The sequence below is a fragment of the Panicum virgatum genome, chromosome 7N (genome assembly GCF_016808335.1).
Source record: "Panicum virgatum strain AP13 chromosome 7N, P.virgatum_v5, whole genome shotgun sequence".
Classification (NCBI taxonomy): Eukaryota; Viridiplantae; Streptophyta; class Magnoliopsida; order Poales; family Poaceae; genus Panicum; species Panicum virgatum.
In genome coordinates, this window is record NC_053151.1 from 35,852,918 (window position 1) to 35,879,934 (window position 27,017).

At 46.7% G+C, this 27,017-nt stretch overlaps 3 protein-coding genes and 1 pseudogene across 4 annotated transcripts; all 4 read left to right on the forward strand.

Moving 5' to 3' along the window:
* Window positions 1–12,455: 12,455 nt before the first annotated feature.
* LOC120683088 lies at window positions 12,456–13,369 on the forward strand (annotated as a pseudogene).
* Window positions 13,370–13,713: 344 nt separating this feature from the next.
* Window positions 13,714–15,739, forward strand: LOC120682339 (60S ribosomal protein L23A-like). Of its 2 annotated transcripts, none has more exons than XM_039964183.1 (4): window positions 13,714–13,836; window positions 14,494–14,529; window positions 14,978–15,332; window positions 15,413–15,739. In XM_039964183.1, the coding sequence occupies exons 2-4, from the start codon at window positions 14,517–14,519 to the stop codon at window positions 15,495–15,497; spliced, it is 453 nt and encodes a 150-aa protein (XP_039820117.1). In that variant the 5' UTR covers window positions 13,714–13,836; window positions 14,494–14,516; the 3' UTR covers window positions 15,498–15,739. The 2 variants fall into 2 exon arrangements, with proteins under 2 accessions (XP_039820117.1, XP_039820118.1); XM_039964184.1 differs by having other exon boundaries at window positions 13,732–13,831.
* A 1,360-nt stretch (window positions 15,740–17,099) lies between these two features.
* On the forward strand, window positions 17,100–20,815 carry LOC120682999 (magnesium transporter MRS2-C-like). The gene is made up of 5 exons (XM_039965012.1): window positions 17,100–17,781; window positions 18,550–18,678; window positions 18,767–19,108; window positions 19,198–19,245; window positions 20,274–20,815. The coding sequence occupies exons 1-5, from the start codon at window positions 17,119–17,121 to the stop codon at window positions 20,502–20,504; spliced, it is 1,413 nt and encodes a 470-aa protein (XP_039820946.1). The 5' UTR covers window positions 17,100–17,118; the 3' UTR covers window positions 20,505–20,815.
* A 2,264-nt stretch (window positions 20,816–23,079) lies between these two features.
* LOC120682698 (probable GMP synthase [glutamine-hydrolyzing]) lies at window positions 23,080–26,536 on the forward strand. The gene is made up of 5 exons (XM_039964697.1): window positions 23,080–24,198; window positions 25,164–25,221; window positions 25,308–25,391; window positions 25,482–25,623; window positions 25,893–26,536. The coding sequence occupies exons 1-5, from the start codon at window positions 23,715–23,717 to the stop codon at window positions 26,292–26,294; spliced, it is 1,170 nt and encodes a 389-aa protein (XP_039820631.1). The 5' UTR covers window positions 23,080–23,714; the 3' UTR covers window positions 26,295–26,536.
* The last annotated feature ends 481 nt before the right edge of the window (window positions 26,537–27,017 follow it).

A 27,017-nucleotide genomic window follows, 5' to 3' on the forward strand; every position in this document is an offset into this window, starting at 1 on the left:
AGAGGAGATGAGATGGACAACCCATATAGACATATCAAGTGGTTCACAATGCTATGCAACACGGTACAACAAGACGTAGTTCCGCTAGCTTGGTTTAGATGGAATCTTTTCCCATACTTGCGGAAGAAGCGAGAAGATGGTTTGCACTTGCATCCTTCGAGGTAAAAGGAAATTGGGATGACTTGATGAAGAAATTTTGCGAGCGGTTCTTTCCATTAAGCAAGGTTCAACATATTCGGATGCAAGTGATCAACTTCGCGCAAGGAGAAGAAGAAGGGATAGATCAAGCATGGGATAGATTCAATGGATTGATTGAACAAGGACCGAAGCTCGGATTTTCCAGTGAAGTACTCTTGCATACCTTTTACTTTTCCTAACCCCCGAGTGCATACAGTTTGTTCAAATGTGTGCAGGAGGAGATCTCATGGAGAAAACACTCACGGAAGCCGCCCAACTCCTACAAAAAATCAGCAAGGGTGCGGCCATGCGAAGAGATTGGGAAGAACGATGTTCGGCAAGCTCCGAAGAAGAATCTCAAGTGTGGGTGCTTGCTGGAATTTTCAAAAAAGAGACATCGGAAGTGAGGGAAGAATAACCGAAGCATGGGAAATTCATAGAGACAAACCACGATGAAGGAGCATCGATCCGGAGTGCAACGAAAGACGACCCGGAAAAGAAAGGAAGAACCTTGGGCACCGCCAAATCGCTAAGGGAAATAGAGCAAATGGATTGGATACCAATTGATTTCAGAAGATTGTTCGACAAAGCAAGACCACATCCAAATCAGCGAGGAATGGCGAAGGTGATAGCGGAAGACTTCCCACCGGATAATCACACGGGATATACATTTGGCAAGGACTCGGCCGGTGATATTATTCGGAAACTTTTTGAAGAAAAAGAGGAAGAGATTGACTTGGACGAAGTGCTGGAGGTCAAAAGGATCATGGGAGTAAAATCAGAATCATCACCCTACGCGCACATAGCCCAAGTATATGCGATTGGAAATGATCAAGGCGAAGGTAATCCATCACCCACACCTCGTGTTGATTGCAAGATAGACGGAATAAAATGTTGCAATGTTTTATGTGACGTTGGCGCCCCTGTTAGTGTGATGAGTTCCAAGGTTTATGTTGAGATTTTTAACGAAACACCGAACCTAGATGCTACAATCATTAAATTGATCATGGGAGATGGTAGATTAATCAAACCGCTAGGAGTGCTTAGAAATCTAAATGTTGCCATAGCGGGTAAAGAAATTCCTACCGACTTTTTTGTGATTAATGCTAGTGATGATGAACATGAAAGCATAATACTTGGAAAACCCTTTCTCAAATTAGTAAATGCTATTCTAGATGTTGGAAAAGGGATTGTCACTTTTGATCTAGATGGAGAGAAGCACACTTTCAAATTTCATTCAAAACTGTCTCGTGCTTTACCTCTACCTCTTGATAATGAAGGGGTAGAGATCATTCGCTTCATTGATTCTTTCAGGGATCCTCTCCAACGCGCTTTGGAGAATGGGGACGCTCAAGACGATCAAGATGGAGAACTAGTGAAAACAATGGAAGAGTTGAAGCCGCAACACGGGAATTTGGAGGAAGAAAAATTTGAAGACATTGGAGAATTAGATCAAGAAGAGGATGGTGCTCCCAATATTGAGATGAAGCCACTCCCCAAGAGATGGAAATATGAATTTTTGGGAGATGACAAGACTTTTCCGGTGATTGTTAGCGACGAATTGAGCCCGAAAGAGATGGAGAAGTTGCTGAATTTATTAAATAAGCACAAAAAGGTGATTGGCTACTCGGTTAATGACTTGAAAGGCATTATCCCCGCTTTTTGCACACATCGTATACAACTCGAGGAGCAATACAAGCCGGTCGTAGAGCATCAAAGAAGGTTGAGCCATGCTATGCGTGATGTGGTGAAGAAGAAGGTTATCAAATTGTTGAATGCCGGAATAATATACCCCGTGCCACATAGTGAATGGGTAAGCCCTGTGCATTGCATTCCGAAGAAAGGAGGACTCACGGTTGTGAAAAATGAGAAGGAGCAATTGATACCACAAAGAACCATCACGGTATGGAGGATGTTCATCGATTATAGAAAATTGCATAAGGCAACGAGGAAGGATCATTTTCCACTACCATTCATTGACGAGATGCTAGAAAGGTTGGCAAATCATTCACACTTTTGTTACCTTGATTGATACTCGGGATTCTTTCAAATACCTATTCATCCGGATGATCAACATAAGACCACATTTACTTGCCCGTATGGAACTTTTGCATATTGGAGGATGCCTTTTGGATTGTGCAATGCGCCCGCTTCTTTTCAAAGGTGCATGATGGCTATATTTTCAGATTTCATAGAAGAGATTATGGAGGTATTCATGGATGATTTCTCGGTGCATGGTACTAGCTTTGATAATTGCTTGGCAAATTTGGAGAAAGTTCTTAAAAGATGAGGAGAGGTTGATCTTGTGCTCAACTGGGAGAAGTGTCATTTCAAGGTGAAAGAAGGAATTATTCTCGGTCATGTTATCTCCGAGAGAGGGATAGAGGTGGACAAAGCAAAGATAGAAACCGTGGAGAAATTGCCACCACCTACGAACATCAAATCTTTGAAGAGCTTCCTCGGTCATGCCGGATTCTATAGGAGGTTCATAAAGGATTTTTAAAAAATCACCAAGCCATTGACACAACTTCTCCAAAAAGATGTGGAATACACCTTCGATAGTGATTGTCTTCACGCCTTTCGAACACTCAAGCAATCTCTCATAAGTGCTCCTATCATGCAACGTCCGGATTGGAATCTACCTTTTGAAATCATGTGTGATGCAAGCGACTACGCCGTAGGAGCCGTTCTTGGACAAAGGAAAGAGGGGAAGGTAAATGATATCTACTACGCAAGCAAGACTCTCAATGAAGCCTAAGTTAATTATGCAACAACGGAGAAAGAATTGCTTGCCGTGATATTCGCCTTCAAAAAATTCAGATCATACATAATAAACTCTAAGGTGATAGTTTATACCGACCATGCAGCAATCAAGTATCTCTTGTCCAAGAAAGATGCTAAGCCACGCTTGATTCGATGGATCCTATTGCTACAAGAATTCGATGTGGAGATAAGGGACAAGAAAGGGGCAGAAAATGTTGTGGTCGACCACCTATCAAGGATGAACCATGGAGATGATGGAAAAGAACCTATCGAGGATCAAATGATAGATGATCAACTATATAGAATTCTCGACCAAGATAGTTGGATGAATGATATAATAAGGGCAATAAAAGGGATGCCCTTGGATCACTTGGACAAGAATGCAAGGAAAAGAGTGATCGCGGAAAGAAGAAAATACTATTGGGATCCACCATACTTATATAGATATGGAGAAGATGGAGTCCTAAGAAGATGCATACCGAGGGAGGAACGTGAAGAAGTTCTAAGAAAGTGTCACTCGTCAGGATATGGAGGACATTATGGGCACTTTAGAACTCAAGCTAAGGTATGGGCTAGTGGATTCTATTGGCCTGAGATGCATGAAGACGTGAAAAGATTTGTTTCGACTTGTCCAGAATGCCAAAGGACGGGGAATATCTCGCAAAGGAATGCCATGCCGTTGAACTACAACTTGCAAATAGATCTATTTGATGTCTGGGGAATCGATTTCATGGGACCATTCGTGAACTCACATGGGTTTGAGCATATATTGGTGATGGTGGACTATGTTTCTAAGTGGGTTGAAACTATGCCATGTCGAAAGGCATCGACGGAGGAGTCCATACACATGATTAAATTGGTTATCTTCCCTCGATATGGCGTCCCGAGAATCTTGATAAGCGACGGAGGAACACACTTCACGGGTAAAGACTTTGGTAAATGCTTGAAGAAATTGGGAATTGAACATAGAGTGTTCACGGCTTATCACCCCCAAACAAATGGACAAGCGGAAACTTCGAAGAAGCAATTGAAGGACATTTTAAAGAAGACCATGATAAAAGGAGGAAAAGATTGGTCGAAGAGACTAGATGATGCACTATGTGCATATCGTACGGCACACAAAACCCCGATTGGTATGACTCCTTATCAATTTGTTTATGGAAAAACATGCCACTTGCCGGTTCAGCTAGAACATAAGGCGTATTGGGCGATGAAGGAAATGAACTTTGATGCGGAAGCCGTTGGAATTAAAAGGAGAATCCAAATAAGCGAATTGGAGGAGTTAAGATTGAAAGCGTACAATAGTGCAATAATTTACAAAGAAAGGATGAAGAGATGGTACGACAAGCAATTACAAAACAAGGAATTTAAAGAAGGAGACAAGGTCCTACTCTACAATTCAAGATTCAAACTCTTTGGCAAAGGAAAATTGCAAAGCAAATGGGATGGACCATACGTCATACACTCGGTTTCACCCACGGGAGTGGTGACAATCATGGATGTGAAAGGCGACCAATATGTGGTGAACGGACAGCGACTAAAGGTATTCTTGGAGCTCGACGTCGTGCCCCTTCATTACATCGACATATATAGCATGGATGAGGAACCGGAACGTCAAGCCTAACGACGTTAAGCAAGGTAAGTTTGTAAATATTCTCTTTTAGATTTTATTTTTGTAGTTTTATTTTTATTCTGGATGAACTTTGAGTAAAACATAGGCTCATAATTTGTTGGTGGGCACCTCGAAAAAAGTTGGAGTCCAGGGGGCCGAAAAAACCCCTGGGCCGGCCGGCCCAACACCCCTAGGCTGGCCGGCCTGAGCCTCCTTGTACGCGTTTCGGTCTAGATTTTTGGTAGCTACGAGATAAGGAAATTTTTAACCCGTGTCTTATAGATTTCGCATGCCAAATACGCAGAGATATTGGACTTCTCGTCCAAGTCTTTTCAGGACTTAAATAGAGGCGCGGTTTAGATCTATTCTCTCATACTTTTCAATCTACACCACCACCTCGTGAGAGACATCAACAATGGCCGTTCCAGCGAGCGCAAGACCCATGATTGCAGCAATGGAGATCAAGGAGAGGGGCATGGCACCCGACACCCCCATGCCAAACCAGCAGATGCCTAGCCCCATCTCGGCGACCGGTGCGCCGTCCCTCCTTGTCGAAGCAAAGCGATGTGAAGCGAAGGCCCCTCCGAAGAAATTTAACACCCAAGCACGGATGAGCGTCGGAGGGAAGGGCCCTCTGTGGTGCAAGGAGAAGCTAGCTCAAGCCCAAAGGGAGGTCGTCGTCTTCAGCGATGAAGACGAGGGCGAGAAGCGACAAGACAAAGAGCCACCCGCACCTAGGCGTTCCTTGCGCCTTCTCGGAGTTAAAAGGAAAAACTACATCGAGCACACCTCGGAGCCGAAGGACTATGCGGGGGACAGCGATTGGGAGAGCTACATGAGCCCCAGTTCATGGGGCGCCACCGGTCGTGACTATGATGATGATTGACCGGGGTGGACCGAAGAGGAGAGAAGGGAGGAAGACGACCCCTCCGGAGGTGATAGCGGCAAAGAGAAGAAGGACGACGACGAGCCCGAGGACGACGACCCTAACCATGGCGGCCATCACTTCGGGTGCTGTTTCAAGTGCCGCAATGAAATTGCGGATCTCCGCTCCACCATCGATAGGTGTCACGATCGAATCGTGGCAATGGATCGAAGGATGGACGACATCGAGCGCTTGGTCGAAGGAGATTACAACTTCCTTCTCCGCAACATAAAGAAGTTATTCGGGATGGTCAGAGATCTACAAAAGCAAGGAGGAGGAGGGCGCCCTAGATGCAATTGCCCTAGGTGCCGATGAGAACGCCGACGAGCGTCACACCCGTCTTTTATATCATTGCGACGAGGACGCCGCATAATCTAAGCATGGGGGGAAAGGTGTGACGGCTCGTAGATTGAATTTTGTTAGTCTTTGTTTAGTCGAAAGTTCGTCGTGTGCATGTCTTTAATTTCGTTTGTGAGAGTCATAGTCTAGTTGTGTGCTTTATTTTTCGCATGTGTGAGAGTGAGTCTTAAATTAGTGTTGAGTCATGAAAACAAAATAAAAAGAGTCTTTTGTTTTTTGTTGGATCGTGCAATTTTATTTACGCATTCAGTTTTACTTTATTTTCTTTAAAGCAATTGTTCACGAGCGTTATCATGAAAATTAATTCGTATTTGTGGAGCTTAGTAAATTATTCATCCATGTTAATACCCACACTTGAGCTTTGATCTAGCGCTTGGTTTTGATTACGCTTGCGAATAAGGCATGATTTGGAGGACTTTAATTTCATAAAAATAATAAAACCCCTACAAACATAAGGTTGATCAAGTTCTTGGCAAGTTGAGAGTAAAAATCCTATCATCCACAAGCTATATTCATTCCACCATAAGTATTGGATGTACATTGAGTTGAGTTAGGATTTCTTTCTCTTGGGAGTTTTAATTTCTAGCAATGATCATGTCCGTATTTTTCATCTCTAAATTACTAGCCACGTCAATATTCGGTAATGAGAATTCCTCATTGGAACAACTCATGAAATCTACCGGATTCCAAAACCCGGACCAGAGATTATCTTGTTTATTATCCTTTTCCTTGACCACAACCCAATTATGAGGATATGTTCTATTCTTGCGCATGAGTTGTATAAAACATAATTTTGGGACGAAGAAAGGAAGGAGTACTGGAAAGATGGACCGAATCCGACCTGGGAAAGCCCGAGGCCGGCCGGCCTACTCCCCTTGGGCCGGCCGGCCTAGGCCCCTCTGGCCTCGGCTCGGGCTCCAAAAATTCAGGTAGCCACTTTGGAGATTTGCGTATCTATGTTTTATAGAAATTGTCCTATGAAAAAGGTTCGGAAAAGAGAAGGAAAATTCGGGAGAAAGAAGGAAAAGAAAAAAATAATAAGAAGAAGAGAAGAAAAGAATAAATGAAGGGATTCTATGGTTAGAGAAGTGCAAAGAGATATCACCTCGTTGTTTGAACAATATCCTCAATTCCAACCATGTGCAATCCGACAACGAGGACGCCACTTGTGCCTTGAAGTCAATCTTTTTGTATGCCTTTGCACATGTTCACCATTCTAAATCTTCTTACCCTCGAACCCCTTACATTATGAAGAAACTCTCATGATCATTGGTTCGGAAGGTAAGCAATCATTAGAAGATTTTCTTAACTTGACAATATATGTATATACTTTGCTAGCCTCACCTATAGCCCCACTTTATACTTGAGAGACTTTTGGGAGATGAGAGTTTGCAAATAATAATAGGATAGCCACATATATCGAGAGACATGAAAGGACTTGTGCAAGAATTTTTGGTCTAAACTTTGTTGCAGGGTATTTTGCTTCTAAAAACTAAAACAAAAACAAAAAGAAAAAACCTCCAAGGATGGCAAGAAAAGCAAGTGTTGTCGATATTCGAGTTGCCGATTAAAGGTAAGAGTCGTGGAGTAATATTGGATGAGTTTTTAAACGCCCATGAAATGATTATCCTCGCTGCTCCTCTGACCTTTGTTTGAAGAAATATTGTTAGACTTGTTTGCATAAGTAAATTTTGCAGTTTGAGAACTCTCGAGCAACCCATGGAAGGACTTGATGATTTGATTTGCTCGAGGACGAGCAAAAGCTAAGCATGGGGGGAATGTTGGCGCTCCTTAAGTACCCATTTTATTATATGATTAGGAGTGGTTTTGGTAAATTCTTTGGGATGATTCATGTACTAACCCACCACTTGGCACCCGAACTTGACCATTTTCAATTTTGTCCTGGATTTTGGAGCATGTTGTATTTTGGCAAGAAATTGGACATTTTCGGAGATGTTTTGACGCATGGTCACAACTGGGCTAAGATGAGGAATAAGGAGAAGAGGTCGCACGCGAAAGATGGAACCGAAAGGGGCCAGAAAGGGCCCAGGCCGGCCGGCCTGGGGCCCTCTAAGTCGGCCGGCCTAGCCCATTTCCAGGCCCAATCGGCCTCAGTTTTCTTCAGCGCGAAGTATTTGTCAACCCTAGCCTGTGTTTTACCAAAACCACCGACCAGAACCGCCTATATATACCCCGAAGCCGCCGTCAAAGAGGGGGATCGCAGAGAGATTCAGAAGAGAGCATCCAGAACGCGGACCGTCCGCACTTCTGAACGCGGACTGTCCACGGTTCACTGAACCACCATGGCGGACCGTCCGCGACCCATCTGTTTCGTGCAGGAACATAAGAATCGCCCCCAACTTTGATTTACCCATAATTTGAGTTTTGATTCAAATCCACTAACCAAATTTTAACCATAGCATCTCCTCATCACTAGTAACAAGATCCCCCAAATATTTTCAAGAATCCATGGTCCAAAAACAGATCGGAGCACCTAAACCTAACTCTTTCCAATGAAGAAATCCAAGAACAAGAGTTAGGGATTCGTCAAAATACCGAGAGGACATGATGTACAATCTTGAGAAGAGTACGGGGATGTGCTCGGACCGTCTGGGAACCACACCAAAAAGCTTCGACCTTGTTGTCTCCCCCACATGCTTGAGAGAGAAAGAGAGAGAGCTTTTGAAGGTTTGGTGCGGGTTGGTGGGGGAAAAGGAAAGGGACCCTTCTATATAAGTCAATTCTGGTTGACCCCACTGCTCTGCGCAGCAGCGGACTGTCCGCGACCCTTGGAGCAGACCATCCGCCTCTGAAAAAATTGATCTAACAGCCGACTGGAACTGCCTCTGGTAAATTCTTCCCAACACAGGCGGACCGTCCGCGTTCCTTTGGCGGACCGTCCGCAGTGTAATTTTGCGGCTGAGAACAACTCTGCAGAGCGTCTGGTGAACAAGTCTCATGAACGGCGGACTGTCCGCCAATTACCAGCGGACTGTCCGCTCTACCAAATTTCAGTCAGCCCAGAATTTTGTCAATTTTCTCAATTTCAACTTCAATTTGGGATCATTACTCATATAAAATTCCTAAAATCTCAAAACTTGCATGAACACCATCCAAAGGCTCATATGAGCAAGTTTCAACAAGAAATCCAAAATAAATCAAGTTAAACCATGAAAACTCATAAATGGCTCAAAAATGCTCCAAAAATTCAGAAAATAGAAACAAAGAATGCATGAAAGAACCATATGCCACATGTGCTAGTTTTCAAGCCACATTTGAGAAGTCAATGATATTAAGCTCATTTCTCAACTTGCAAAACCGAGATTCATCCAAAGGCTTGGTAAATATATCGGCTAATTGATCATCTGTGCCAATACCATCAATCTTGATATCACCCTTGTTCACATGATCTCTAAGAAAATGATGACGGATATCAATATGCTTGGTCCTTGAATCAACCAACAATACTTTTGAAAGAGAATAATCACTTGAGATAGGAATTGTACCAACTCCTTTGACTTGCCCCGGCTATTGTCACCAAAGATGATGTCACTATAGCCAACCACATTCTCATCTAGAGAGAAAAAACATCATTGGATCTCCGGTCATGTGTTGAGCGCACCCACTATCAAGCACCCAATGTCTTCCTCCGGACTTGTAATTCACCTAAAAAAAGAAGTAACTCTTTTAGGTACCTAAACTTTCCTGGGTCCTTGAACGTTAGTGACCAAGACTTTTGGCACCCAAATGGCATTCTTTTTAGCACCATCTATAGGTATCCCAAAAAAATTTTGCACTAACATTGCCATTTGAATTTCTCATAAGAATGTAACTTGACCAACATTCTTGCATTTTTCACAATATGACTTACCACTACTCTTCACAAAAGTAGTTTCGGTTTGCACAAAAGCCTTCTTTCCTTTCTTAGGAATATATCCAAACCCTTGCTTGTTCAAGGTGAACTTTTGGCTTGCCCAACAATAATTAAACTTGGCTCTACTATCATAGCACTTTCTCAAATCATTAGTCAAGCAAGTAATCTCTTTCTTTAACAAATCATTTTTCATAATGAAAGATTCATTGCAAGATGGGTTATCATTTTTTGTGTAAGAAGAACTAGTAGAGCTAGAGCCACAAGGTTTATCATCAATTAAATCACAACAAATACCAATGCTCAATGTTGCTTTTCTTTCATGATTAAGCAAGGTATTGTGAGTTTCCTCAAGCTTCTCATGAGTTTCTTTGAGATTCTCATGAGAAGTATTTAGCTCCTCATAGAAATCTTGAAGAGAAGTAAACTTCAACTTCAAGTCCTTTAACTTAGCCTTTTCCTTAGTCATGAATTCATCGGCATCATTGAGCATTTCAACAAGATCATCATATGAAAGTTCATCAAATTCACCATCTTGTTGTACCTTTGCACCACCCTTTGCCATAAGGCAATGTGGTGTAGAGAAGAGTGATGGAGCCTCCTTAATGGCGATCCCGGCAACTCCCTTGGATGGCTTGTCATCATCATTATCATCGAAGCTTGCTTCGGAATCCCATTCAACAAAATAAGCTTGGCCATTCTTCTTCTTCTTGATGAACTTCTTCTTTTTCTTTTCATCATTTTTCTTGTCCTTCTTGTTCTTGTAATCTTTCTTGTTTGGATAATTGACAATGATATGACCTACTTCACCACATTGGATTTTAGCAGCAAAACAACATGCAGTTTTGAAAATAGACCAATAGGTTGTGTTTATAAAACTGGGGCAAAATATGCATCAAAGGATGAGATTGAACTTGCCGTTCTCAAAGCCTTCCGGGAAGTCCTGATCGAGGTACTGTCCTTCGGGTTCGGGGTCGTGGTACTGGTCCTCGCACACTTGCTCGCGGTACTGCTCGTTGACGGGTTCTCCCTCGTTCACACTGTGATCTACGACGCACACAACAAGCACACAATAAATAAAAAGAAATAAAGGCCTTATCGTTGAGCTCGAATCGGGAACAATTAAGATATAGAGATAAAAGTAATATTTCTGGGCAGTTTTCTAATGGCACGGCCGAAACTATATTAGAAATGGTGTGGTAAAGTTTCGGGGCAAATGGAGGATTTTTGGCGCATGAAATGATAGGCTGAATAGGAGTTTAGGGCTAAACGGGGGGTTTAGGGGCCTCTTTGTAGATAGTTTTGAGGGTGGAAGGACTTGATTGTAATTTTTAGAAAATGTTTGTGTTACTCCGGAAAGGGGCAGGGGTCTATTAAAATTATGTTTATATGGTGGGAGGGCTAATTATTAAAACTAGAAAAAGGGAGGGCTTCTTTTGCAAAAGAGTTAAAAGAGTGGGAGGGCTCTTCTGGAAAAAGAGGAAAAAGGGAGGGGCTCAGGGCAAAATCGCCCTTCTTCTTCCTCTCTCCCGCGACCAAAACAGGGGAGGGGGAGAGGGCGGCGCCGGCTGCCTGGGCCAGCGGTCCTGGGGCTCGGCGGCGGCCGTGGGGAGGGGAAAAGGGAGAGGAGGCCGCGGCGGGTCGTTTCCCCCACTTAATTTGGGTGGAGGCGGCTTGTGGAGGTGTGGCCACGATAGCGGGCGACGGCGGGCGGCGGCGGCCGTGGTGGCGGCGCTGCGGGACTGGGGCGGAGCTACGGCGGTTGTGGTGGCGGTCGTGGGGGTGGGGAGATCCTGTTGCGCCCCTTACCTTGGGCGGAGATGGCGCGAGGAAGCGGCTCTGCGGTGGCCGGCGGAGGCGGACGGAGCTGTGTGTGGCGGCGACGCTGGGAGCTTGGAGAGGGACTGCGCGGTGGTGGAAGTGGTTGTGGAGCTCGGAGGCGAGGTGGAGGGCCCCTTTATAGGCGCTGAAGGCGGTGGAGGGAGGGACCGCGGTGGTGGTCGGCCGACGGGCATCCCGCGGCCATTAATGGCGCTCGGAGCATCGCGGAGCGGCGGCGCGGGCGGTGAGGTGGCATAGGGTGACGGGATGGCTCGGGCTGGCGCGAGCGGGGCAGGCGGCGCTGTGCTTGACGACAGGCGGCGCGGCGAGCATCCGGGCGCGTGGTTCACGTGGGAGCAGTGCGTGCGCGTGGACAAGAGAGGGAGGGCGTTGTGCGGCCGGCGGCGATGGCGGGGCGCTATGCGTAGCTCTGGGCGCCGAGACGGCACAGGCGACTGGTAGGCAGCGGCGAGCGGCGCGGCGGGCGTCGCGGCCGCGTGGTGCGCGTGGGGGCGGCCGGGAGCAGGGGTGCGCGCGCGTGGACGGGAGCAGAGAGAACGAAGGAGAAGAAGGGAGAAGGAGAGAGAAAAGAATAGAAGAAAAGGAAAAAGGAGAAAAAAAGAAAAGCAAAAGAAGAGAGGGAGGAAAAGAGAGAGAGCGGCGGTTGGCGGGATGCGCGGCGACGGTCGGGAGCATGCGACGGCTTCGGCGGGACGCGACGCACGTGGAACGAGGAGGACAGAGAAATGAGACGGTGACTGGTGCGGGTGTCGGGACGGCGGATCGCTAGAAAGGGTTTCGAAGGATTAGGGGCTCGGACGAAAAAGGAGTTTAGAAATGATTTGAGCTCAACGATGAAAGAAAATTTTAAAAATTATTTTTAGCGCGTGATTTATCTTGATAATTTTTCGAGATGTTACCTGCAGCAGCTGGCCGAGGCGTCCGCAACGACTCGCACGCGCGGCAGAGGACGCGCGCGATCCCCTCCCGCCCACTACCAGATCGCGCCATGGCCTCCACGACTTTCGCCGCCGCCAAGTTCATCCCGGCCCATCTCGACTCCTCCCCGCGCATCACGCCACAGCGTGCCGACCCCGCCGAGAATCTCTCCTTCGCTCCGCTAACCTCCTCTTCCTCCTCCGTGGAGTCACTCCTCCGCCTCCGATCCCCATCGCCGTCCCGCTCGGGAGGCAGGCTGCCGCCGGCCCCGTGCTCGTACAGCGGCGGCGGATTTGGCGACGGCGCGGACTCTAGCGACGGCCACCGCGGGGGGGGGCATCCTCGACGTCTTCCTGGCCGGCTGGGCTGCCCGCGTCGCCGCGGACCTGCAGTTCCCGTTCAAGGTGCTCATGGAGTAGCTCACATCGGCGTCACGGCCTGCGTGCTCGGCGACATGGCCTTCCACCCCAACTTCGACCTCAATGAGCTCGACTTCGTCTTCTCAACCGTTGTTGTTGGATCCATCCTCAACTTCGTCCTCATGCACCTCGTCGAGCCCACCGCTGGCATCGCTGCCGCTGTTGCCTCGTCCGCCTCCTCCGCGCTCCCCAACCACATGTTCGAGCCAGGCGCCTACTCGCTCGGCTACCGCTTGGGCACCCTCATGTTCAAGGGCGCAACCTTCACCATGGTTGGGCTCGTGGCCGGGTTCGCAGGCACCACGCTCTCCAACGGTAGCAGCAGGTGAGCAAACACAACTAAAGAAGCAAACGGAATGGTGACAGAAGTGATGATCGAAAGTAACAGAAGCAAACGGAATGGTAAATACCTATAACATTCAATCTTTTAATGGTATATATTTATAGTAGAATCTTTCAGTGATATATATCTAAAGTTTGATTCTTTTAATGTTATGGATCCAATTTTACCTCTTCTGCCAGGGTCTCCAAGCTGCCAAGCATTGAGCAGAAACCTACTCACCAGGAACAAAGCAATGAAAATCTGACAACAAGATCGACGATACGCCCCCCTTGCCGTAGTTTCACCCCAGGGTTGCGTAGTTTCACTAAAAAAAACGATACGGCCATTTTTTAGGGCAAAAAAACGCTACGCCCTTTGCTGTGCCCAAAGTGCCCATGGGCGCGGAACCGAAAAGTTAGCCCGTTTCTAATCTACGTTGGCCAGCTCATTTCAGCCCATCGAACAAAAATGGCAAAAGGTTTTCCTGTCTAGCCCAACTAGGCCCACCAGTCCGATGGGAGTGAATCATTCGGGTCCATTCTATAAAACCTCCGTCCGCGGGGCTAGGGTTTCCTCCCAGCCGTCATCGCTTCCCGTCCGCCGCAGCCCGCCGCCAGGAGAGGTAAGGTAAGCTACCCGCCGCCGCCCTCCTCCCACCCGATCTCTCTCCTGTCCGGCCGACGTGCTCCCTGCACTCCTTAGCCTTCCGATTCGGGTGCATTTCTTTGTTGGGTAGCCGCCGAGCCGGTTCGGTCTGGCTTCCGTGAAGAAGCCGGATCTGTTATGTACTTCTGTTTCGCTCCTGTTATTGTGCGGTTTGTTGGCCTGATTCGCAAGGTGTAGACGGCGATTGAGAATCTGTTTAGCCTTGTGGATTTATGTCTGTTCGTGGCAAAATCTTCTGTGGTTAATCATGAGAAAGGTTCTGTGGAGAGTCCTTGACCTTAGTACTCTTCGCGTCTGGTGTAGTAATGATACGTAGGGGTGATGTTTATGATTCTAGTATGCTTGTAATGGTTGTTTGGGCATGATATGATTGCCTAGCAATGGCCGTTTTGGATGCATTAAGGTCCTAATCTGTTGTTGTCTAGGTATTGTGGTTTTATAATTACACTTAGTGACAAACTGCGACTGGTTTGTGATTGTAGTACTTAGTCTGCAGTTGTTGGTGCTATCCTGGGCTAATGCTAGACTGAGAACAGTTGTTAATGGAGTAGTTTCCATGGTTTAATTCCGTAATCCTTTGCTATGCACCCACCTGACATTTCTCTGTATGCATTCCAGGAGGGAGTTCTGAGAAGCCCAAAATGGTTCCTAAAGGTACACAACTGACATTAATATTTCTCTGTGCCTCATTTTCATCAAGGAAAGTCATCTGATAACTTTTGAGTCACAGTTTATTGCTGTTCTGTTCTTGCTTCCTTACATGTGTCTCCACTGTTGAATTGCATAAGGTTTTAGTTGGTGTTTGTAGATTGATCACTCTGGTCTAACCACTACCTGTTTGTTTTGTATTCATCCCTTCACTAGAAACTTGCAAATTGTCTCAAAAGGGGCACTATAAAATTAGTGGACTCTAATTCATTGTCTTTTGCAAACAAAAGGGATCTCTAATGCTATGATATCCATATGTTGGTAGGATATTGTTGTTTCCTACCTTTCTGTTATGCTTGATCACCATGCTTCTATTCATTAGCTGTTTCTATTTGATTGGCTTACTTCACTATGCATGAGCTAATTATGTTATGTAATTGTGTGACTTGATTAGCTGCTCCTGCGAAGAAGGATGCCAAGACCCAGGCCTTGAAGGTTGCCAAGGCGGTGAAGTCTGGGGCAGTCAAGAAGACCAAGAAGATCCGCACGTCGGTGACATTTCACCGCCCCAAGACCCTGAAGAAGGCTAGGGACCCGAAGTACCCAAGAGTCAGCGCTCCTGGAAGGAACAAACTTGATCAGTACCAAATCCTCAAGTATCCCCTCACCACGGAATCAGCAATGAAGAAGATCGAAGATAACAACACTCTGGTCTTCATCGTTGACCTCAAGGCGGACAAGAAGAAGATCAAGGCTGCTGTCAAGAAGATGTATGACATCCAGGCAAAGAAGGTCAACACTCTGATCAGGTCAGTACTTGGCTCCAGTGTTATTCAGTTGTGCATTGTTGATGTTGTGTTACTAAGCAATCAAACTTGTGTCGGTGTAGGCCCGATGGTAAGAAGAAGGCATATGTGAAGCTGACACCGGACTACGATGCTCTTGATGTGGCCAACAAAATCGGCATCATCTAAGTTACAGGCTACTTTGTTAGGCATCTGTGTCCTAGTTCTATGTGAAACGAGAGTTTTGTAGCTATTCCTTATCTAGGGCCACAGTGGCTCCATTACCATGCCTTGATGCACACTTATGATTTTGGTACCGTCCAAGTGACCAGTTGAGCCAATTTGAGCTTTGCACTTGCTTGTACTATCAGTTACTTTATTAGCATTACCAGTAGTTTTGTGTCACTTGATATGTTGTTGCAAGTTTTCCATATGCCTTGCTCTGAGCCTCTGATCATGACTGGGTTGGGCTTGAGTTTCATGGTGTGGATTCAACTTCCTGTAATGCCTCATCTGTTTCTGGAACAAGAATGTTCTGTATGATGTGAGCTAATGCCAAATAGGCCATGATTTTTCTTGCTGGCAGTAGCTTCCTGGTCCCCCCCCCCCCCACCCCCCCCCCCAAAAAAAAAGTAGCTTCCCTGTTACACGTTACAGCTGAATTTTGTGCGAACTTGCAAAGCCTCCACGCCTGAGCGATGTCGCCTCCATCAAGCAATCCAAAGTGGCCGAGGGCATACTTGCACAACCCCCGCGCAAACTGCACCAGAACGGCGCCAGCGCCCGCCACCTCTTCTCCGCGCTCGCGCCGCGCCAGAGCTCGCTCCGGCGTCCAGTCCACGGTCACCGTGACGTCGTCGCACCTCCTCCCGTGCGCCGCGCGCGCCGCCAGCTCGCAGAACCGCGCCACGCCGTCCGCGCATCCCGGCGGGAACCGCGCCCTCCCCACGACGTCGAACCGCGCCACACCGAGACGTCGAACCGAATCCGTTTTGACCCTCTGATGCCCACGATCACGAGCAAATAATTTGTACTGCCTCTGCTAATTTTACATGCATTTCAGACTTTCAGTTTTCACTGTATTTCCAGTTTTAAACGATTCGATGCGTTTTTGGAAAACAAAAGGGAAGCACATCAATTTGGGCTTTCGCCACAGATATACTGGGTAGGGGCACAGACCCAGACTCGGGCCTCCCCCTCTTTTTGAAAGGCTGATTATTTATTTATATTTTAGCTGGTTTATTTCTCTCCCCATCCCAAAATAAATATAATTTTAGAACTAAATATGCAAACCAATACTAAATATAAAATTACAACAATACCTCTTGACTTCTGTGACTAATGGATTAAGTATTAATTATCTTTTGCGAGAATGTTCTAAAAATTGTCTTATCTTTTGTGGTAGGTTGGTCAAACTTAGCAGTTTTATGGGATAAATTTTAAACTTTATAATTGCAATTATTTTAGAACAGAGGGAGTACGTTGAAGCGTCCGATTTTTCAACCTCGTCTGGGTGCCTGAAAATCTCGATTGAACCCACACATACCTCCTCAACTCACCAACCGGGCTAGCCAGACAGCAGTATTTTTTTCTCACAACAAATCAGTATCAATCATCAGCCAACCAGTATTTTTCCGAACTAATATAGGTTCGAGATCTGCCCATGTGTCGTATCGGACGGCAGAAGATGCGTCGGGTCCCATCCGGGGCAACCTGACCCCATCACGACAGAACCAATAATGCGGCGTTGATTGAAATCTGAGCCAAACCCTCCCAACTCCGATCTCCGGCGTTCGAGATCCCGATTCCCATGATCCCATCCCTTCCCTTCCCTCCACATTTTCCCTCGCAGACGCAGCCTCCGACGCAGCAGCCTCCTCCCTTGACACGTCACTATCACCACCCCTGCCCGACCGCCGCGGACGCCGCCCCCGGCATGGATCACGACCACCTCAAGGACCGCCTCCTCCTCCCGTCCTCCCGCGCCGCCGCCGCCGCCGCCACCGCGAACGGGCCCCACCACCGGCGCGCCGCGCCCGCGGCCGCCGGGGGCGGGGCGGGTGGCGTGTCCATCGACGTGAACGGCCTGAAGCGTCGCGGCGGCGGGCGGCGCTCGTGGGTGCGCGTCGACGCGGCGACGGGCGCCGCGGAGGCCGTCGAGGTCGCCAAGCCGGCGCTGATGCGGCGCCTGGACCTGCCCGCGCGCGACCTCCGCCTCCTCGACCCGCTCTTCGTGTACCCGTCCGCCATCCTCGGCCGCGAGCGCGCCGTCGTCTGCAACCTCGAGCGGGTGCGCTGCATCATCACCGCCGACGAGGCGCTCGTCCTGCGCGAGCAGGACGCGGAGGAGGCCGTGCGGAGGTACGTCGACGAGCTGCAGCGACGCCTCGTGGACCGCGCCGACGACCTGCCGTTCGAGTTCATCGCTCTGGAGGTCGCGCTCGAGGCCGCCTGCTCCTTCCTGGACTCGCAGGTACCACTCTTATGGTCTTGATTAGTTTTTCCCCCACCTAATGGACAACTTTCATTCGTGTTTCTTCCTTCGAATTTCTGCTTATGGCATTAGTTCGTCTAATGGTATGTGCATATTGCACGGTGAGCTTGACTGATTTTGACGTCTCAGTGTATGCTCGGAGTGAACTGATGACGGGACTTTTGCCCACTTTGACCCTTGCATTGTTTTGCTGTCGTGTCCAGTTATTTTTCTGTCGTGTCCAGTTATTTTTCCCCATCCACATTGTTTGGTTGAAAATAGTATTTCCTTCAAGCTCTAGTGTATTGTAGGTGCTATAATGAAGTGGAGCTTAGAAGGTATCTGATGGTCTATTACGCTCTGAACTTGATTATAACTTGCCTGAATGATAGCTGGTTGGATTAGCAAGAATGAAATGAGGGTGTATATATTAGTATAGGCAAAACTGTAATGATTACCCTCTCTTTTTTTATGAAGTAATTTATGGTCTGAATCTCAATTAAAAACATATATGATACTCAGTTATCAGAAATTATTTCAGTATCTCTTGATTTATTGTTCATTTGTTTGATTCTCAGTGTCTGAGATTTCTTACTAGTTACTACCACCAAATTTCAAAATAAATGAAACCATTTTCACATATTTTTACATTCAATTGGTGAATCCCATACTTCATTTTCGACTTGTGGGCTTGCAGTTCTGCTCTTGCTACAGATAATGATTTGGCATATCAATGGAAAAAATTAAAACTATTGCACACTTTGTCAGGCTATTGAATTAGAGGCTGAAGCTTACCCATTATTAGATGAGCTGACAACAAAAATCAGCACCCTCAACTTGGAACGTGTTCGGCGCCTAAAGAGCAAGCTGGTTGCATTGACAAGAAGAGTCCAGAAGGTAAAAGGATGGTCATAATTACGCTTTTGCTTGCTGCAATCACTTGACAGTTTTTTTTCAATATTCCAATCCATTTTTTTCACTTAAGGTCAGAGATGAGATAGAGCAGCTGATGGATGATGACGGTGATATGGCTGAAATGTATCTCACCGAGAAGAAGATGAGGATGGAAGAATCAATGTTAAATGATGAGGACCTTCAGGGAATTGGAAATAACCATAGTGGGTTCAGTGCATCTCTCTCAGCTCCAGTTTCACCAGTTTCGACTCCCCCTGCATCTTGGAGGCTTGAGAAGGAATTCAGTTTCGCCAGAAGTAGGCACAGCAGCTTCAAGAGCTCAGATAGCAGTCAGTACAACATAGAAGAACTGGAAATGTTGCTAGAAGCTTACTTTGTTGTCATCGATTACACCCTCAGCAAGTTAACTTCGGTATATATCCTGAATTCCTCATATGTTAGCATTGTTTCATCATAAAGATTATAGTGGTTGAACGTTTTGTTACTTGAAAAATTTTGCAGCTGAAGGAGTATATTGATGATACAGAGGATTTTATCAACATACAGCTGGTAATTTCACCCTCAAAATCTATTAAACTCCCATCATGTAGATTCAGGAATTTGCTTCTGGCTCATCCAAAGCTGCAAATTTTAAGGGACTTGTCTATATGCTACTCCCCAACTAGAACTGTACGAAAGCATGTAGATGCTTATTCATCTCTGCATGGTTACTTTGCATGGAAATATTGAATATAGCATTACTAAACAAGGTTGAATGCCTCTTTTTGTTTGTGATAATAGCATGATCAGTTAGCTTGGAAATGTTAGGCACGCTATGTACCTAGTTCGAATGCTCCTTTTTTTTATTTGCGATTGATATGATAAGTTAGCTTGGAAATGTTAGGCAACTAATTAGCTAGGTTGAATGCTCCTCTGGATTTGTGAGTATAACTTGGCAACCTTAGGTGGTTCATGTGATTTTTGGGTATAACCTGCGGACTGTGGTGTAAGCTTCAGTAGAGCTGAAGCATTGTGCAAATGAGCTTATTGTTTGCAAAGATGCGGCTTTAGGTGCAACAAGTAACATATATTTCAGATATCTGAATATTTCCTTTGACTAACTTATGAAGTAAGACAACTTGTAGCTACTGTATTCACAGTATACGTTAAACGTAGTGACCATTGGGACTGGCTTGTATGGCATGATTGCGATACTAATTTCGATTGCGGAATCCAATTCCAATACAGTTGACTTTCTAATTAAGATGGAACATGGTAATAATAACTCAAAAAAAGCTTGCATTAGCTTAACATAGCTTACAGAAGATTCTAAGCTTTGTTAAGAAGCAGCGACAGTGACTGCTGATAGCCAACCTATTTCAACTATCTTTCCTTCTGCAGGAGTATCTCTATAGGTTAGTGTAGCTAGGCTAGAAAGATTCGAAAAATATGGTTTTGCAGTTGTTCAGACTAGTCGATTTGCCATGAACCACATAGGTGCATTTTCTCTTGGCTTTCTGTTACAAATTGTGCCCCCAATCCTGACAAAAAAGAAAGATGCAATGCTCACATGATCATCGCAAATGCTGCTGTTTCAGGATAACGTCCGGAACCAGCTGATCCAGTTCGAGCTGCTCCTGACCACCGCCACATTCGTGGTGGCCATCTTCGGCGTGGTCTCGGGGGTCTTCGGCATGAACTTCGAGGTCCCTCTGTTCTCGGTGCCCCACGCGTTCGAGTTGACCCTTGCCATAACAGGGGTCTGCGGCACCGTCGTGTTCTGCTGCTTCCTCTGGTACTTCAGGAAGAGGAGGTTTTTCCCCTTGTAGATGGAAGAAAGCTCTCAGGGCAGGTGTTCCTTTCCTTCTTTTCTCCTCCCCTCCTCCATGCCGTTGTGCAGAAAGCAGCATACACATTGCAAGTTGGTCACGGCAGTTGTACATGCATTTTTCTCGAATGCGCGGCGATGGAGCCCCGCTGTCTGGACACGTGATTTTTCTCCTTTCGAGCTTACGGGCGCTGGTCCTGTAGCTTCACCCGTCTACTTGTACATCTTTTATTATTGCTGCTTTGTACATGTGACACTGTTCCGCCTGAAAGAGCATAAGGAGATACAGAGATCTGTGCTGTTCTCTCTCAAGCAGGGCCGGCACTGTAGTGTTGGCGGCGGGGCAGCCGCCCTGGGCCCCCAAATGGCAGGGGGCCCAGTCATGTATGTATGGAGGGGGCGAGAAGCCACTCGGGTCAGCGGTCAGCAGCGGCAACGGCATTGCAGGTGCTAGAGAGCCTGCATGTTCCATCCCCCATGATGGCCATCTGCAAGCTGAATTGCTGATAGGCCGGGCGTAAAAGGTTCCATTAAAAGCAAATCAACATAGGTACATTGTGTACAAAATTTGATTGATAGAGCAAAACAATAATCATCCGAGTAATGATTAGGAAATGCTTGTTCAAGTCATAGGCTCCTCCTTAGCTCTCCGCATGACCGTCTCTCTACAGAATGCGCGACGCCACAACCGCACCCAAATCGCAGATCGCCTCGCTCCCTCGCTCTCAGTAGGCTAATGTCCCCTAAGGCCCTAACGCCTGAAGGAAGGTAGGAAGGATCGATCCCAATTCCCAAACTAATTAGCGCTCGATTCAGTATCATATTTTTGCATAATCCTTTTTTCTGTAAAATCTAAATCAGTATTGTAATCTTTGTTTCCTTTTGTTCTAAAGAGCTTTAGTAGGATCTTCATCTGCTCAAGAGACAGGGATTAGGGATGCAAGTTATAATTTTGATGTACTTATATGCAGCTATTTTCACCTTATGAATTTTGTTGTGATGCATCGAAATAAACTTTGCAACTCATATAAACTAGTTGGATATTTATGTTTATTTGGGCCCTCCAATTTTGGTTTTGCCCCGGGCCTCAAAAAACACAGGACCGGCCCTGCTCTCAAGTCTCAGGAATGTACTTGCATTGCGTGTGTTGCTGTGGTGACGATGCCGACGCGTGTTTCCTTCAAAAAAGCAATAATGCCGACGCGTGGTTTGTGGAGCAGTTGCACACTCTAGCTGCCTGCCACCGTGAGTTTGCGCCTGCTTGTCCAGCAAAAATGAGCCGGGTCTGAACCTGCTCTTGGCTCCCTGCTAATCACATGGAGGATTGGAGGCGTATCCCAGCTGAACCGGCACGTAGTGCATTTCCATTGGTGATTCTTGGCCGGGCGAGCACGTAGCGTTTTCGTGGCGATTGATGGATGTCGTTTCTAATCATTTCTTCTCTAATGAAAGCGATCGCTTAGTGCTGATTTGTTTACACGTGGGAAACAAATGCCAACAGAGAGGCCACAAATCGAACGATTTCCGTTTATTCCCGCCGTGTGCTTCGGTGTGCTGGTAGACCGAGTTCTCCAGCTCAGTCCTCCGTGGCCCACAGCGCCGGACGTGCCCTCGGTCGTGCAGGAACACCGGGTGCATCCACCCGGCCGTCCTGCCAGATCCGTCGGGTCAAACTGGAGAGTAAAAACTGGAGAGAGTGGTCCAATAGGTGCTTGGCCCCTAGTTCAGACAGTATCCAGGTCTTTACTCGAACGGTGAAACCCTGCCAATCTCTAGGTGGCGATACGGTACAATATTAGTATTTTTTGTTGCTAGCAGCTACTGTACAGTATAGGGACTAATTTTCTCTTTAAAGAGTTGCAATTTGTCACAAGTACAGGGGCTATTGTGCCATATGCTAGTTAAGTAAAGGTAAAGGTGCGTAAAGCATCCTATGTGGCTATGTATCATTTTGATTTTTAAAATTCTGCCAACAGAACATTTTGTCAATTAAACTAGTGTTTTAAATAGCCACCGAGGAACATAGCTCTCCACTAAAGGCTATAACCATTTATTTGAAACGCTGACAAAAACCAACCCTACACGTTTATATTGTTTAGGCTTTCCTAAAAAATTACTGATGGAAAGTTTAAATGTGACCACACTTGGTTTTTTTTCATAAGCAAATTTTTTGGACAACAGCATGACCCAGTAGCTATAACCCAAATATCGGAATAAGTTTGACTCGCCTGGCATGACTTGAAATAACCCCAGGAGGAATTGACTAAGAACATATATAGTGGGGTAGTTTTAACAAAGAAGTAGACTAGATGTGGGTATATGCAACAAAATAATGTTATCAAAATTCAAATAACATGTGAGGTGGTTTTCGCAAATTTTTTATTAATTCAAGTGGGCAAGAACACTATCTCTGCACAAATCTCACTTAGGATTTGAAAATAATTTGCTTCTGGGCAGCTGCAGCAAACAAACCCCCTGCCCTGTCCTCGTCCCCCCAGAGGCCAGATCTCGTTCCGCTCTCCCTGTCTTTTCACCGGAGTTGAAACCACAGCACGCACGCACGCGACGCCAGCACGAGACACCGAACCGAAAGCCACCGAGAGCTACCCTCGCCAGGCCAAATCTACTGCCGACCAGGCACCGAGCACCCTCCACCCACCCACCAATACCAGCGGCAGTAAATTCCGATCAGCTGCTGCGGAGGCTCGAGGCCCTCCCTCCTCGCCCCCCGCACCCGTCTCCTCCTCCTAGGGTTTGCCCTCACCTCGCCGGCGCGTCGCCTCGCCTCGCCATTGCCGCGGGTGCTCGCGCGGGGCGTTCCGCCGCTCGGGGCCCGCCGAATCGAGCCTCGCCGGAGCTGTTCGCGCTGATTCGTGCGGGTTTTTTTGGCTTTTTGCGGCTCGGCCTACGGGAGGCTCCGGGTGGGAAGGGTTTGACGCTTGTGGGGGGTTTGGATCGAGGGCCCTGAGCTGCGTGTCCGCAATGCCGGGCTGGTCGGGCGGCGATTGCTAGGGTTTTCTCGGCGGATTTCGCGGGGGAGAGCTGAGGTCTGCTTCGGGCGCGGGAGCTGTCTGCAATCCGCCGCGTGCCTTGGCCCGAATTCGGTGTTTCCCCAGCAATGCCTCGCCGATTTGAGCTCCCTCTGAGGTCCTGAAGGGCGAAGGGGTTGCCGGGTGGGTTGTGATTGCGAGGAGTCGGTGGCTCGGGTGCAATGTCCGGGGCTGGCGCGAGGGGGCGGCTGTCGCCGGCGTCAGGCGGCGCTGGGGACTCCGAGCCGCGGTCCGTGGGGAGCAGGACGCGCTCGGTGTCTGCTACTCGCGGGCGGAAGCCGTCGCCGAGGCCCGGGAGGGATGTGACTGCGGCAGCGGCGGCAGCGGAGGAGAAGAAGCCGGCTGGCGTGCCCACATTGCTGCCCTCGCTCAGCGCGCCCGCGGGGATGCGGCGGCAGGAGCTGCTGCTGCGCTCGGGTCTGTCCCTTGACGCGTCCTGCTCCTCGGACGCGTCCACGGACTCGTTCTGCAGCCGGGCGTCCACGGGGCGGATTGGGAGGCCGTCGTTTGGGGCGAGGAAGAAGAAGACCCTCTCTCAGACCGATTACAAGGCTGTTTCCATGCTGGAAAGGGATGGTGGATTGGCTTCCCAGACTGATGCTGCTGGTGTGAAGAGGAGGTGCGCCTGGGTGACAGCAAATACTGGTATGTGCTTTTGCTTTTGTTTCTGCTTCCATTTTTCAGCATTTCCACAAATGGTAACCTTCAATTGGTCTAGTATAACCGTTAGTGCTGTGTAGTAGTTGTTCTGTTGTAAACAAAGAAGCTAAACTTTGGGTCTAGACTCCAGAATGCACGATTAAAGGCATATCCCTTAGTGGGATATAATCCTGAATGCTAGTAGACTTGGCAGTTGGGCTTGCATAGTTGAACTGGGAGCCATATTAATTGATTGGGGCATTTCAGTCTTTAGTTCTCCTATGATCACTATACTGACACCCCACCATTAAATTGTTAGAAATGCTGTTTCTGTTTGGTTATGTTGTAATCACTGTTATTTACACTGAACTGGTTCACTTGGGAGCAGAGATTTTCTATCACTTGTGTGCAGGAAGAAACCTGCAATGCTGGAACTATGAGGAGACAGAGGGTTGTGTTACAGTTGCAGATTTTCATTACGTGTTCTACAGTTCGTATTTATTCCAAATTCAGAATATAGCCAAAATGGAATGTGATTATGTTATGCACCAAAGTTCCTTGGTAAACACTAGTTTGATCAGGGGAACCACTGAAAATGAGTCTGCTAATGAGGGATGCAAATTGGTGGAGAATCATTTACACTGGTTTGCCTAAATTATAGACATGTTGAAGTTGAATTGGACAGGTCTGGTCGTCTGGATTTCTTAACCAGAGTAGGTCCAACAAAATCGGTGGTGACTTAATTTGTCACTTATTCACCCCCAAAATATTATAGTTCAATCTGGAGTCAAGTTTACAACCATATATGTTTGAATGCATATGAGATTCATGAGCACAATGTGGATTTTTGTTGGTCATCATATAATTTCTATTTGTGTTCATTGCCAGAGTAGTGTAACTGCTATTTGTTGTCCATCTATTATGATCTGTTGTTGAATATTTATTTTAATTTTTATCACGTACAAATGCAGATCCCTGTTATGCTGCGTTTCATGATGAAGAGTGGGGAGTTCCAGTACATGATGACAAGTATGCAGATATGATTATTTGATTTTTTTTTTAATTCTTATAACAGTATCAATTATGCAATATTCAAATGCTTTGTATAATTGCAGGAAGTTGTTTGAGTTGCTAGTGCTGTCAGGTGCATTAGCTGAACTTACATGGCCAGCAATTCTGAACAAGAGAGCCATGTTCAGGTACCTCTCTGCATTTCCTTATGTTCCGTCTCATTCATGAACCTTAATGCTATATTTGGTGACCTTGGTAATCTTCAATATGCCTCACAGGGAAGTTTTCATGGATTTTGACCCAGTATTGGTCTCAAAATTAAGTGAGAAGAAAATTATTGCACCTGGAAGTCCTAGCAGTTCCTTGTTGTCTGAACAGAAACTGCGTGGTGTTATTGAAAATGCACGCCAAATACTCAAGGTTAGCACTTTACGCTCTTGAATAATTTGCCGTCTAGATACTGTTTGTGTTAAGGAATGATGATGTGGCAGAGCTTGAAATACAATCACACGTGTATTTACTTTTCTGAAATTTTGGTGTCCTTCTGAAAATAGTACCTTCATCATCTATCTTTTAGTTTTTCTTCATTTTGTGCGAACTCCTACTGATAAGCGCCATATATGCCTTTTAGTTAAAGTGTTTCTTAGATAACACTTGCTCCTTTCTGAATTGAGTACTTATTCTTGCAGATTGTAGAGGAATTTGGATCGTTTGATAAATACTGTTGGAGCTTCGTGAACCACAAACCTATATTGAGCCGGTTCAGGTACTCTCGTCAAGTGCCCGTCAAAACATCAAAAGCAGATGCCATAAGTAAAGATCTGGTTCGGAGGGGTTTCCGCAGCGTTGGCCCAACAGTCGTGTATACCTTCATGCAAGTCTCAGGCATGACCAACGACCACCTCATCTCCTGCTACCGATTTACTGAATGTGCGGCGGCCTCTGCTGGTGCTGCTAAACCTACTGATGGAAGCGAAGCGAGTTCAAGTGACAGCAGCCATGCCACGACGGAGCTGAAGATGGACGGGACAAATGGACTGGCTGCTGATATCGAACTCTCCAGGACTATAGATGAGCTCAGCATTTCATAGTGGTTATTAGGAGGGGTGCTGGAGCGAGGTGGTCTTAGCTTGTGTATTCTGTGTGCTGTAGTTGTAGGTGTGATTCGACGTTCTTTTCCCATAGTTTACCACTTGTCAATGTAGGGTAGAACAATCGTAGTCTTGGGCGTGTCAGGACAATTGAACCGACAGCAGTGTCATGATGTATATTCTTTGTGGTGCGAGTGCAACCTGTTTGCCTGAAATTTGAGCCGGCTTGTCGTTGTCTTAAACGCATCTGAGAAGTGTTGTTGCTTATACATGCTTCTCAGTCTCACGAACATGAAGTGTCAGATGCTAATGTTGTGTAGTCCGTATTTTAGTTCTACCTGCACATGTACGAATACAAACAAGCTGTTGGATGAAACAGGTCCACGACAAGAAGAAATGGGACCGTGTAGGTCATCCCGTACGGAATCCAATGGAACTGTGGAAACAACCACTGGTGTGGTGGTTGGGATGATTCTGATTCGGACAGGATAATGTATCCAAATGAATAGTTGAAACAGCAAGCTCAGAGTATATCTGAAAAGCTGAGAACCGCTTGCATTTTTGTTGTCGACAGCCAAGCGCTCCCTCTGAACATGTAGCCCTCCATTTTTGTTGTAGCTCTCTCCATGTCTCTCTCAGTCTGCTTCGCCGGAAACCGACGGCTCAAGCAGAGTAGCAGACAGGGGACAGCTCGTCCGGTTCCGATTATTCCTGTGCCATTAC

Coding starts and splice junctions, on each gene's coding strand:
- LOC120682339 (XM_039964183.1), top strand. Junction 15,333..15,412: donor AAGGTCAACACTCTGATCAG/GTCAGTACTTGG, acceptor GTGTCGGTGTAG/GCCCGATGGTAAGAAGAAGG.
- LOC120682999 (XM_039965012.1), top strand. CDS start 17,119: ATGATCCCATCCCTTCCCTTCCCTCCACATTTTCCCTCGCAGACGCAG. Junction 17,782..18,549: donor GCTCCTTCCTGGACTCGCAG/GTACCACTCTTA, acceptor ACACTTTGTCAG/GCTATTGAATTAGAGGCTGA. Junction 18,679..18,766: donor TGACAAGAAGAGTCCAGAAG/GTAAAAGGATGG, acceptor TTTTCACTTAAG/GTCAGAGATGAGATAGAGCA.
- LOC120682698 (XM_039964697.1), top strand. CDS start 23,715: ATGTCCGGGGCTGGCGCGAGGGGGCGGCTGTCGCCGGCGTCAGGCGGC. Junction 25,222..25,307: donor GTTCCAGTACATGATGACAA/GTATGCAGATAT, acceptor GTATAATTGCAG/GAAGTTGTTTGAGTTGCTAG. Junction 25,392..25,481: donor AACAAGAGAGCCATGTTCAG/GTACCTCTCTGC, acceptor TATGCCTCACAG/GGAAGTTTTCATGGATTTTG.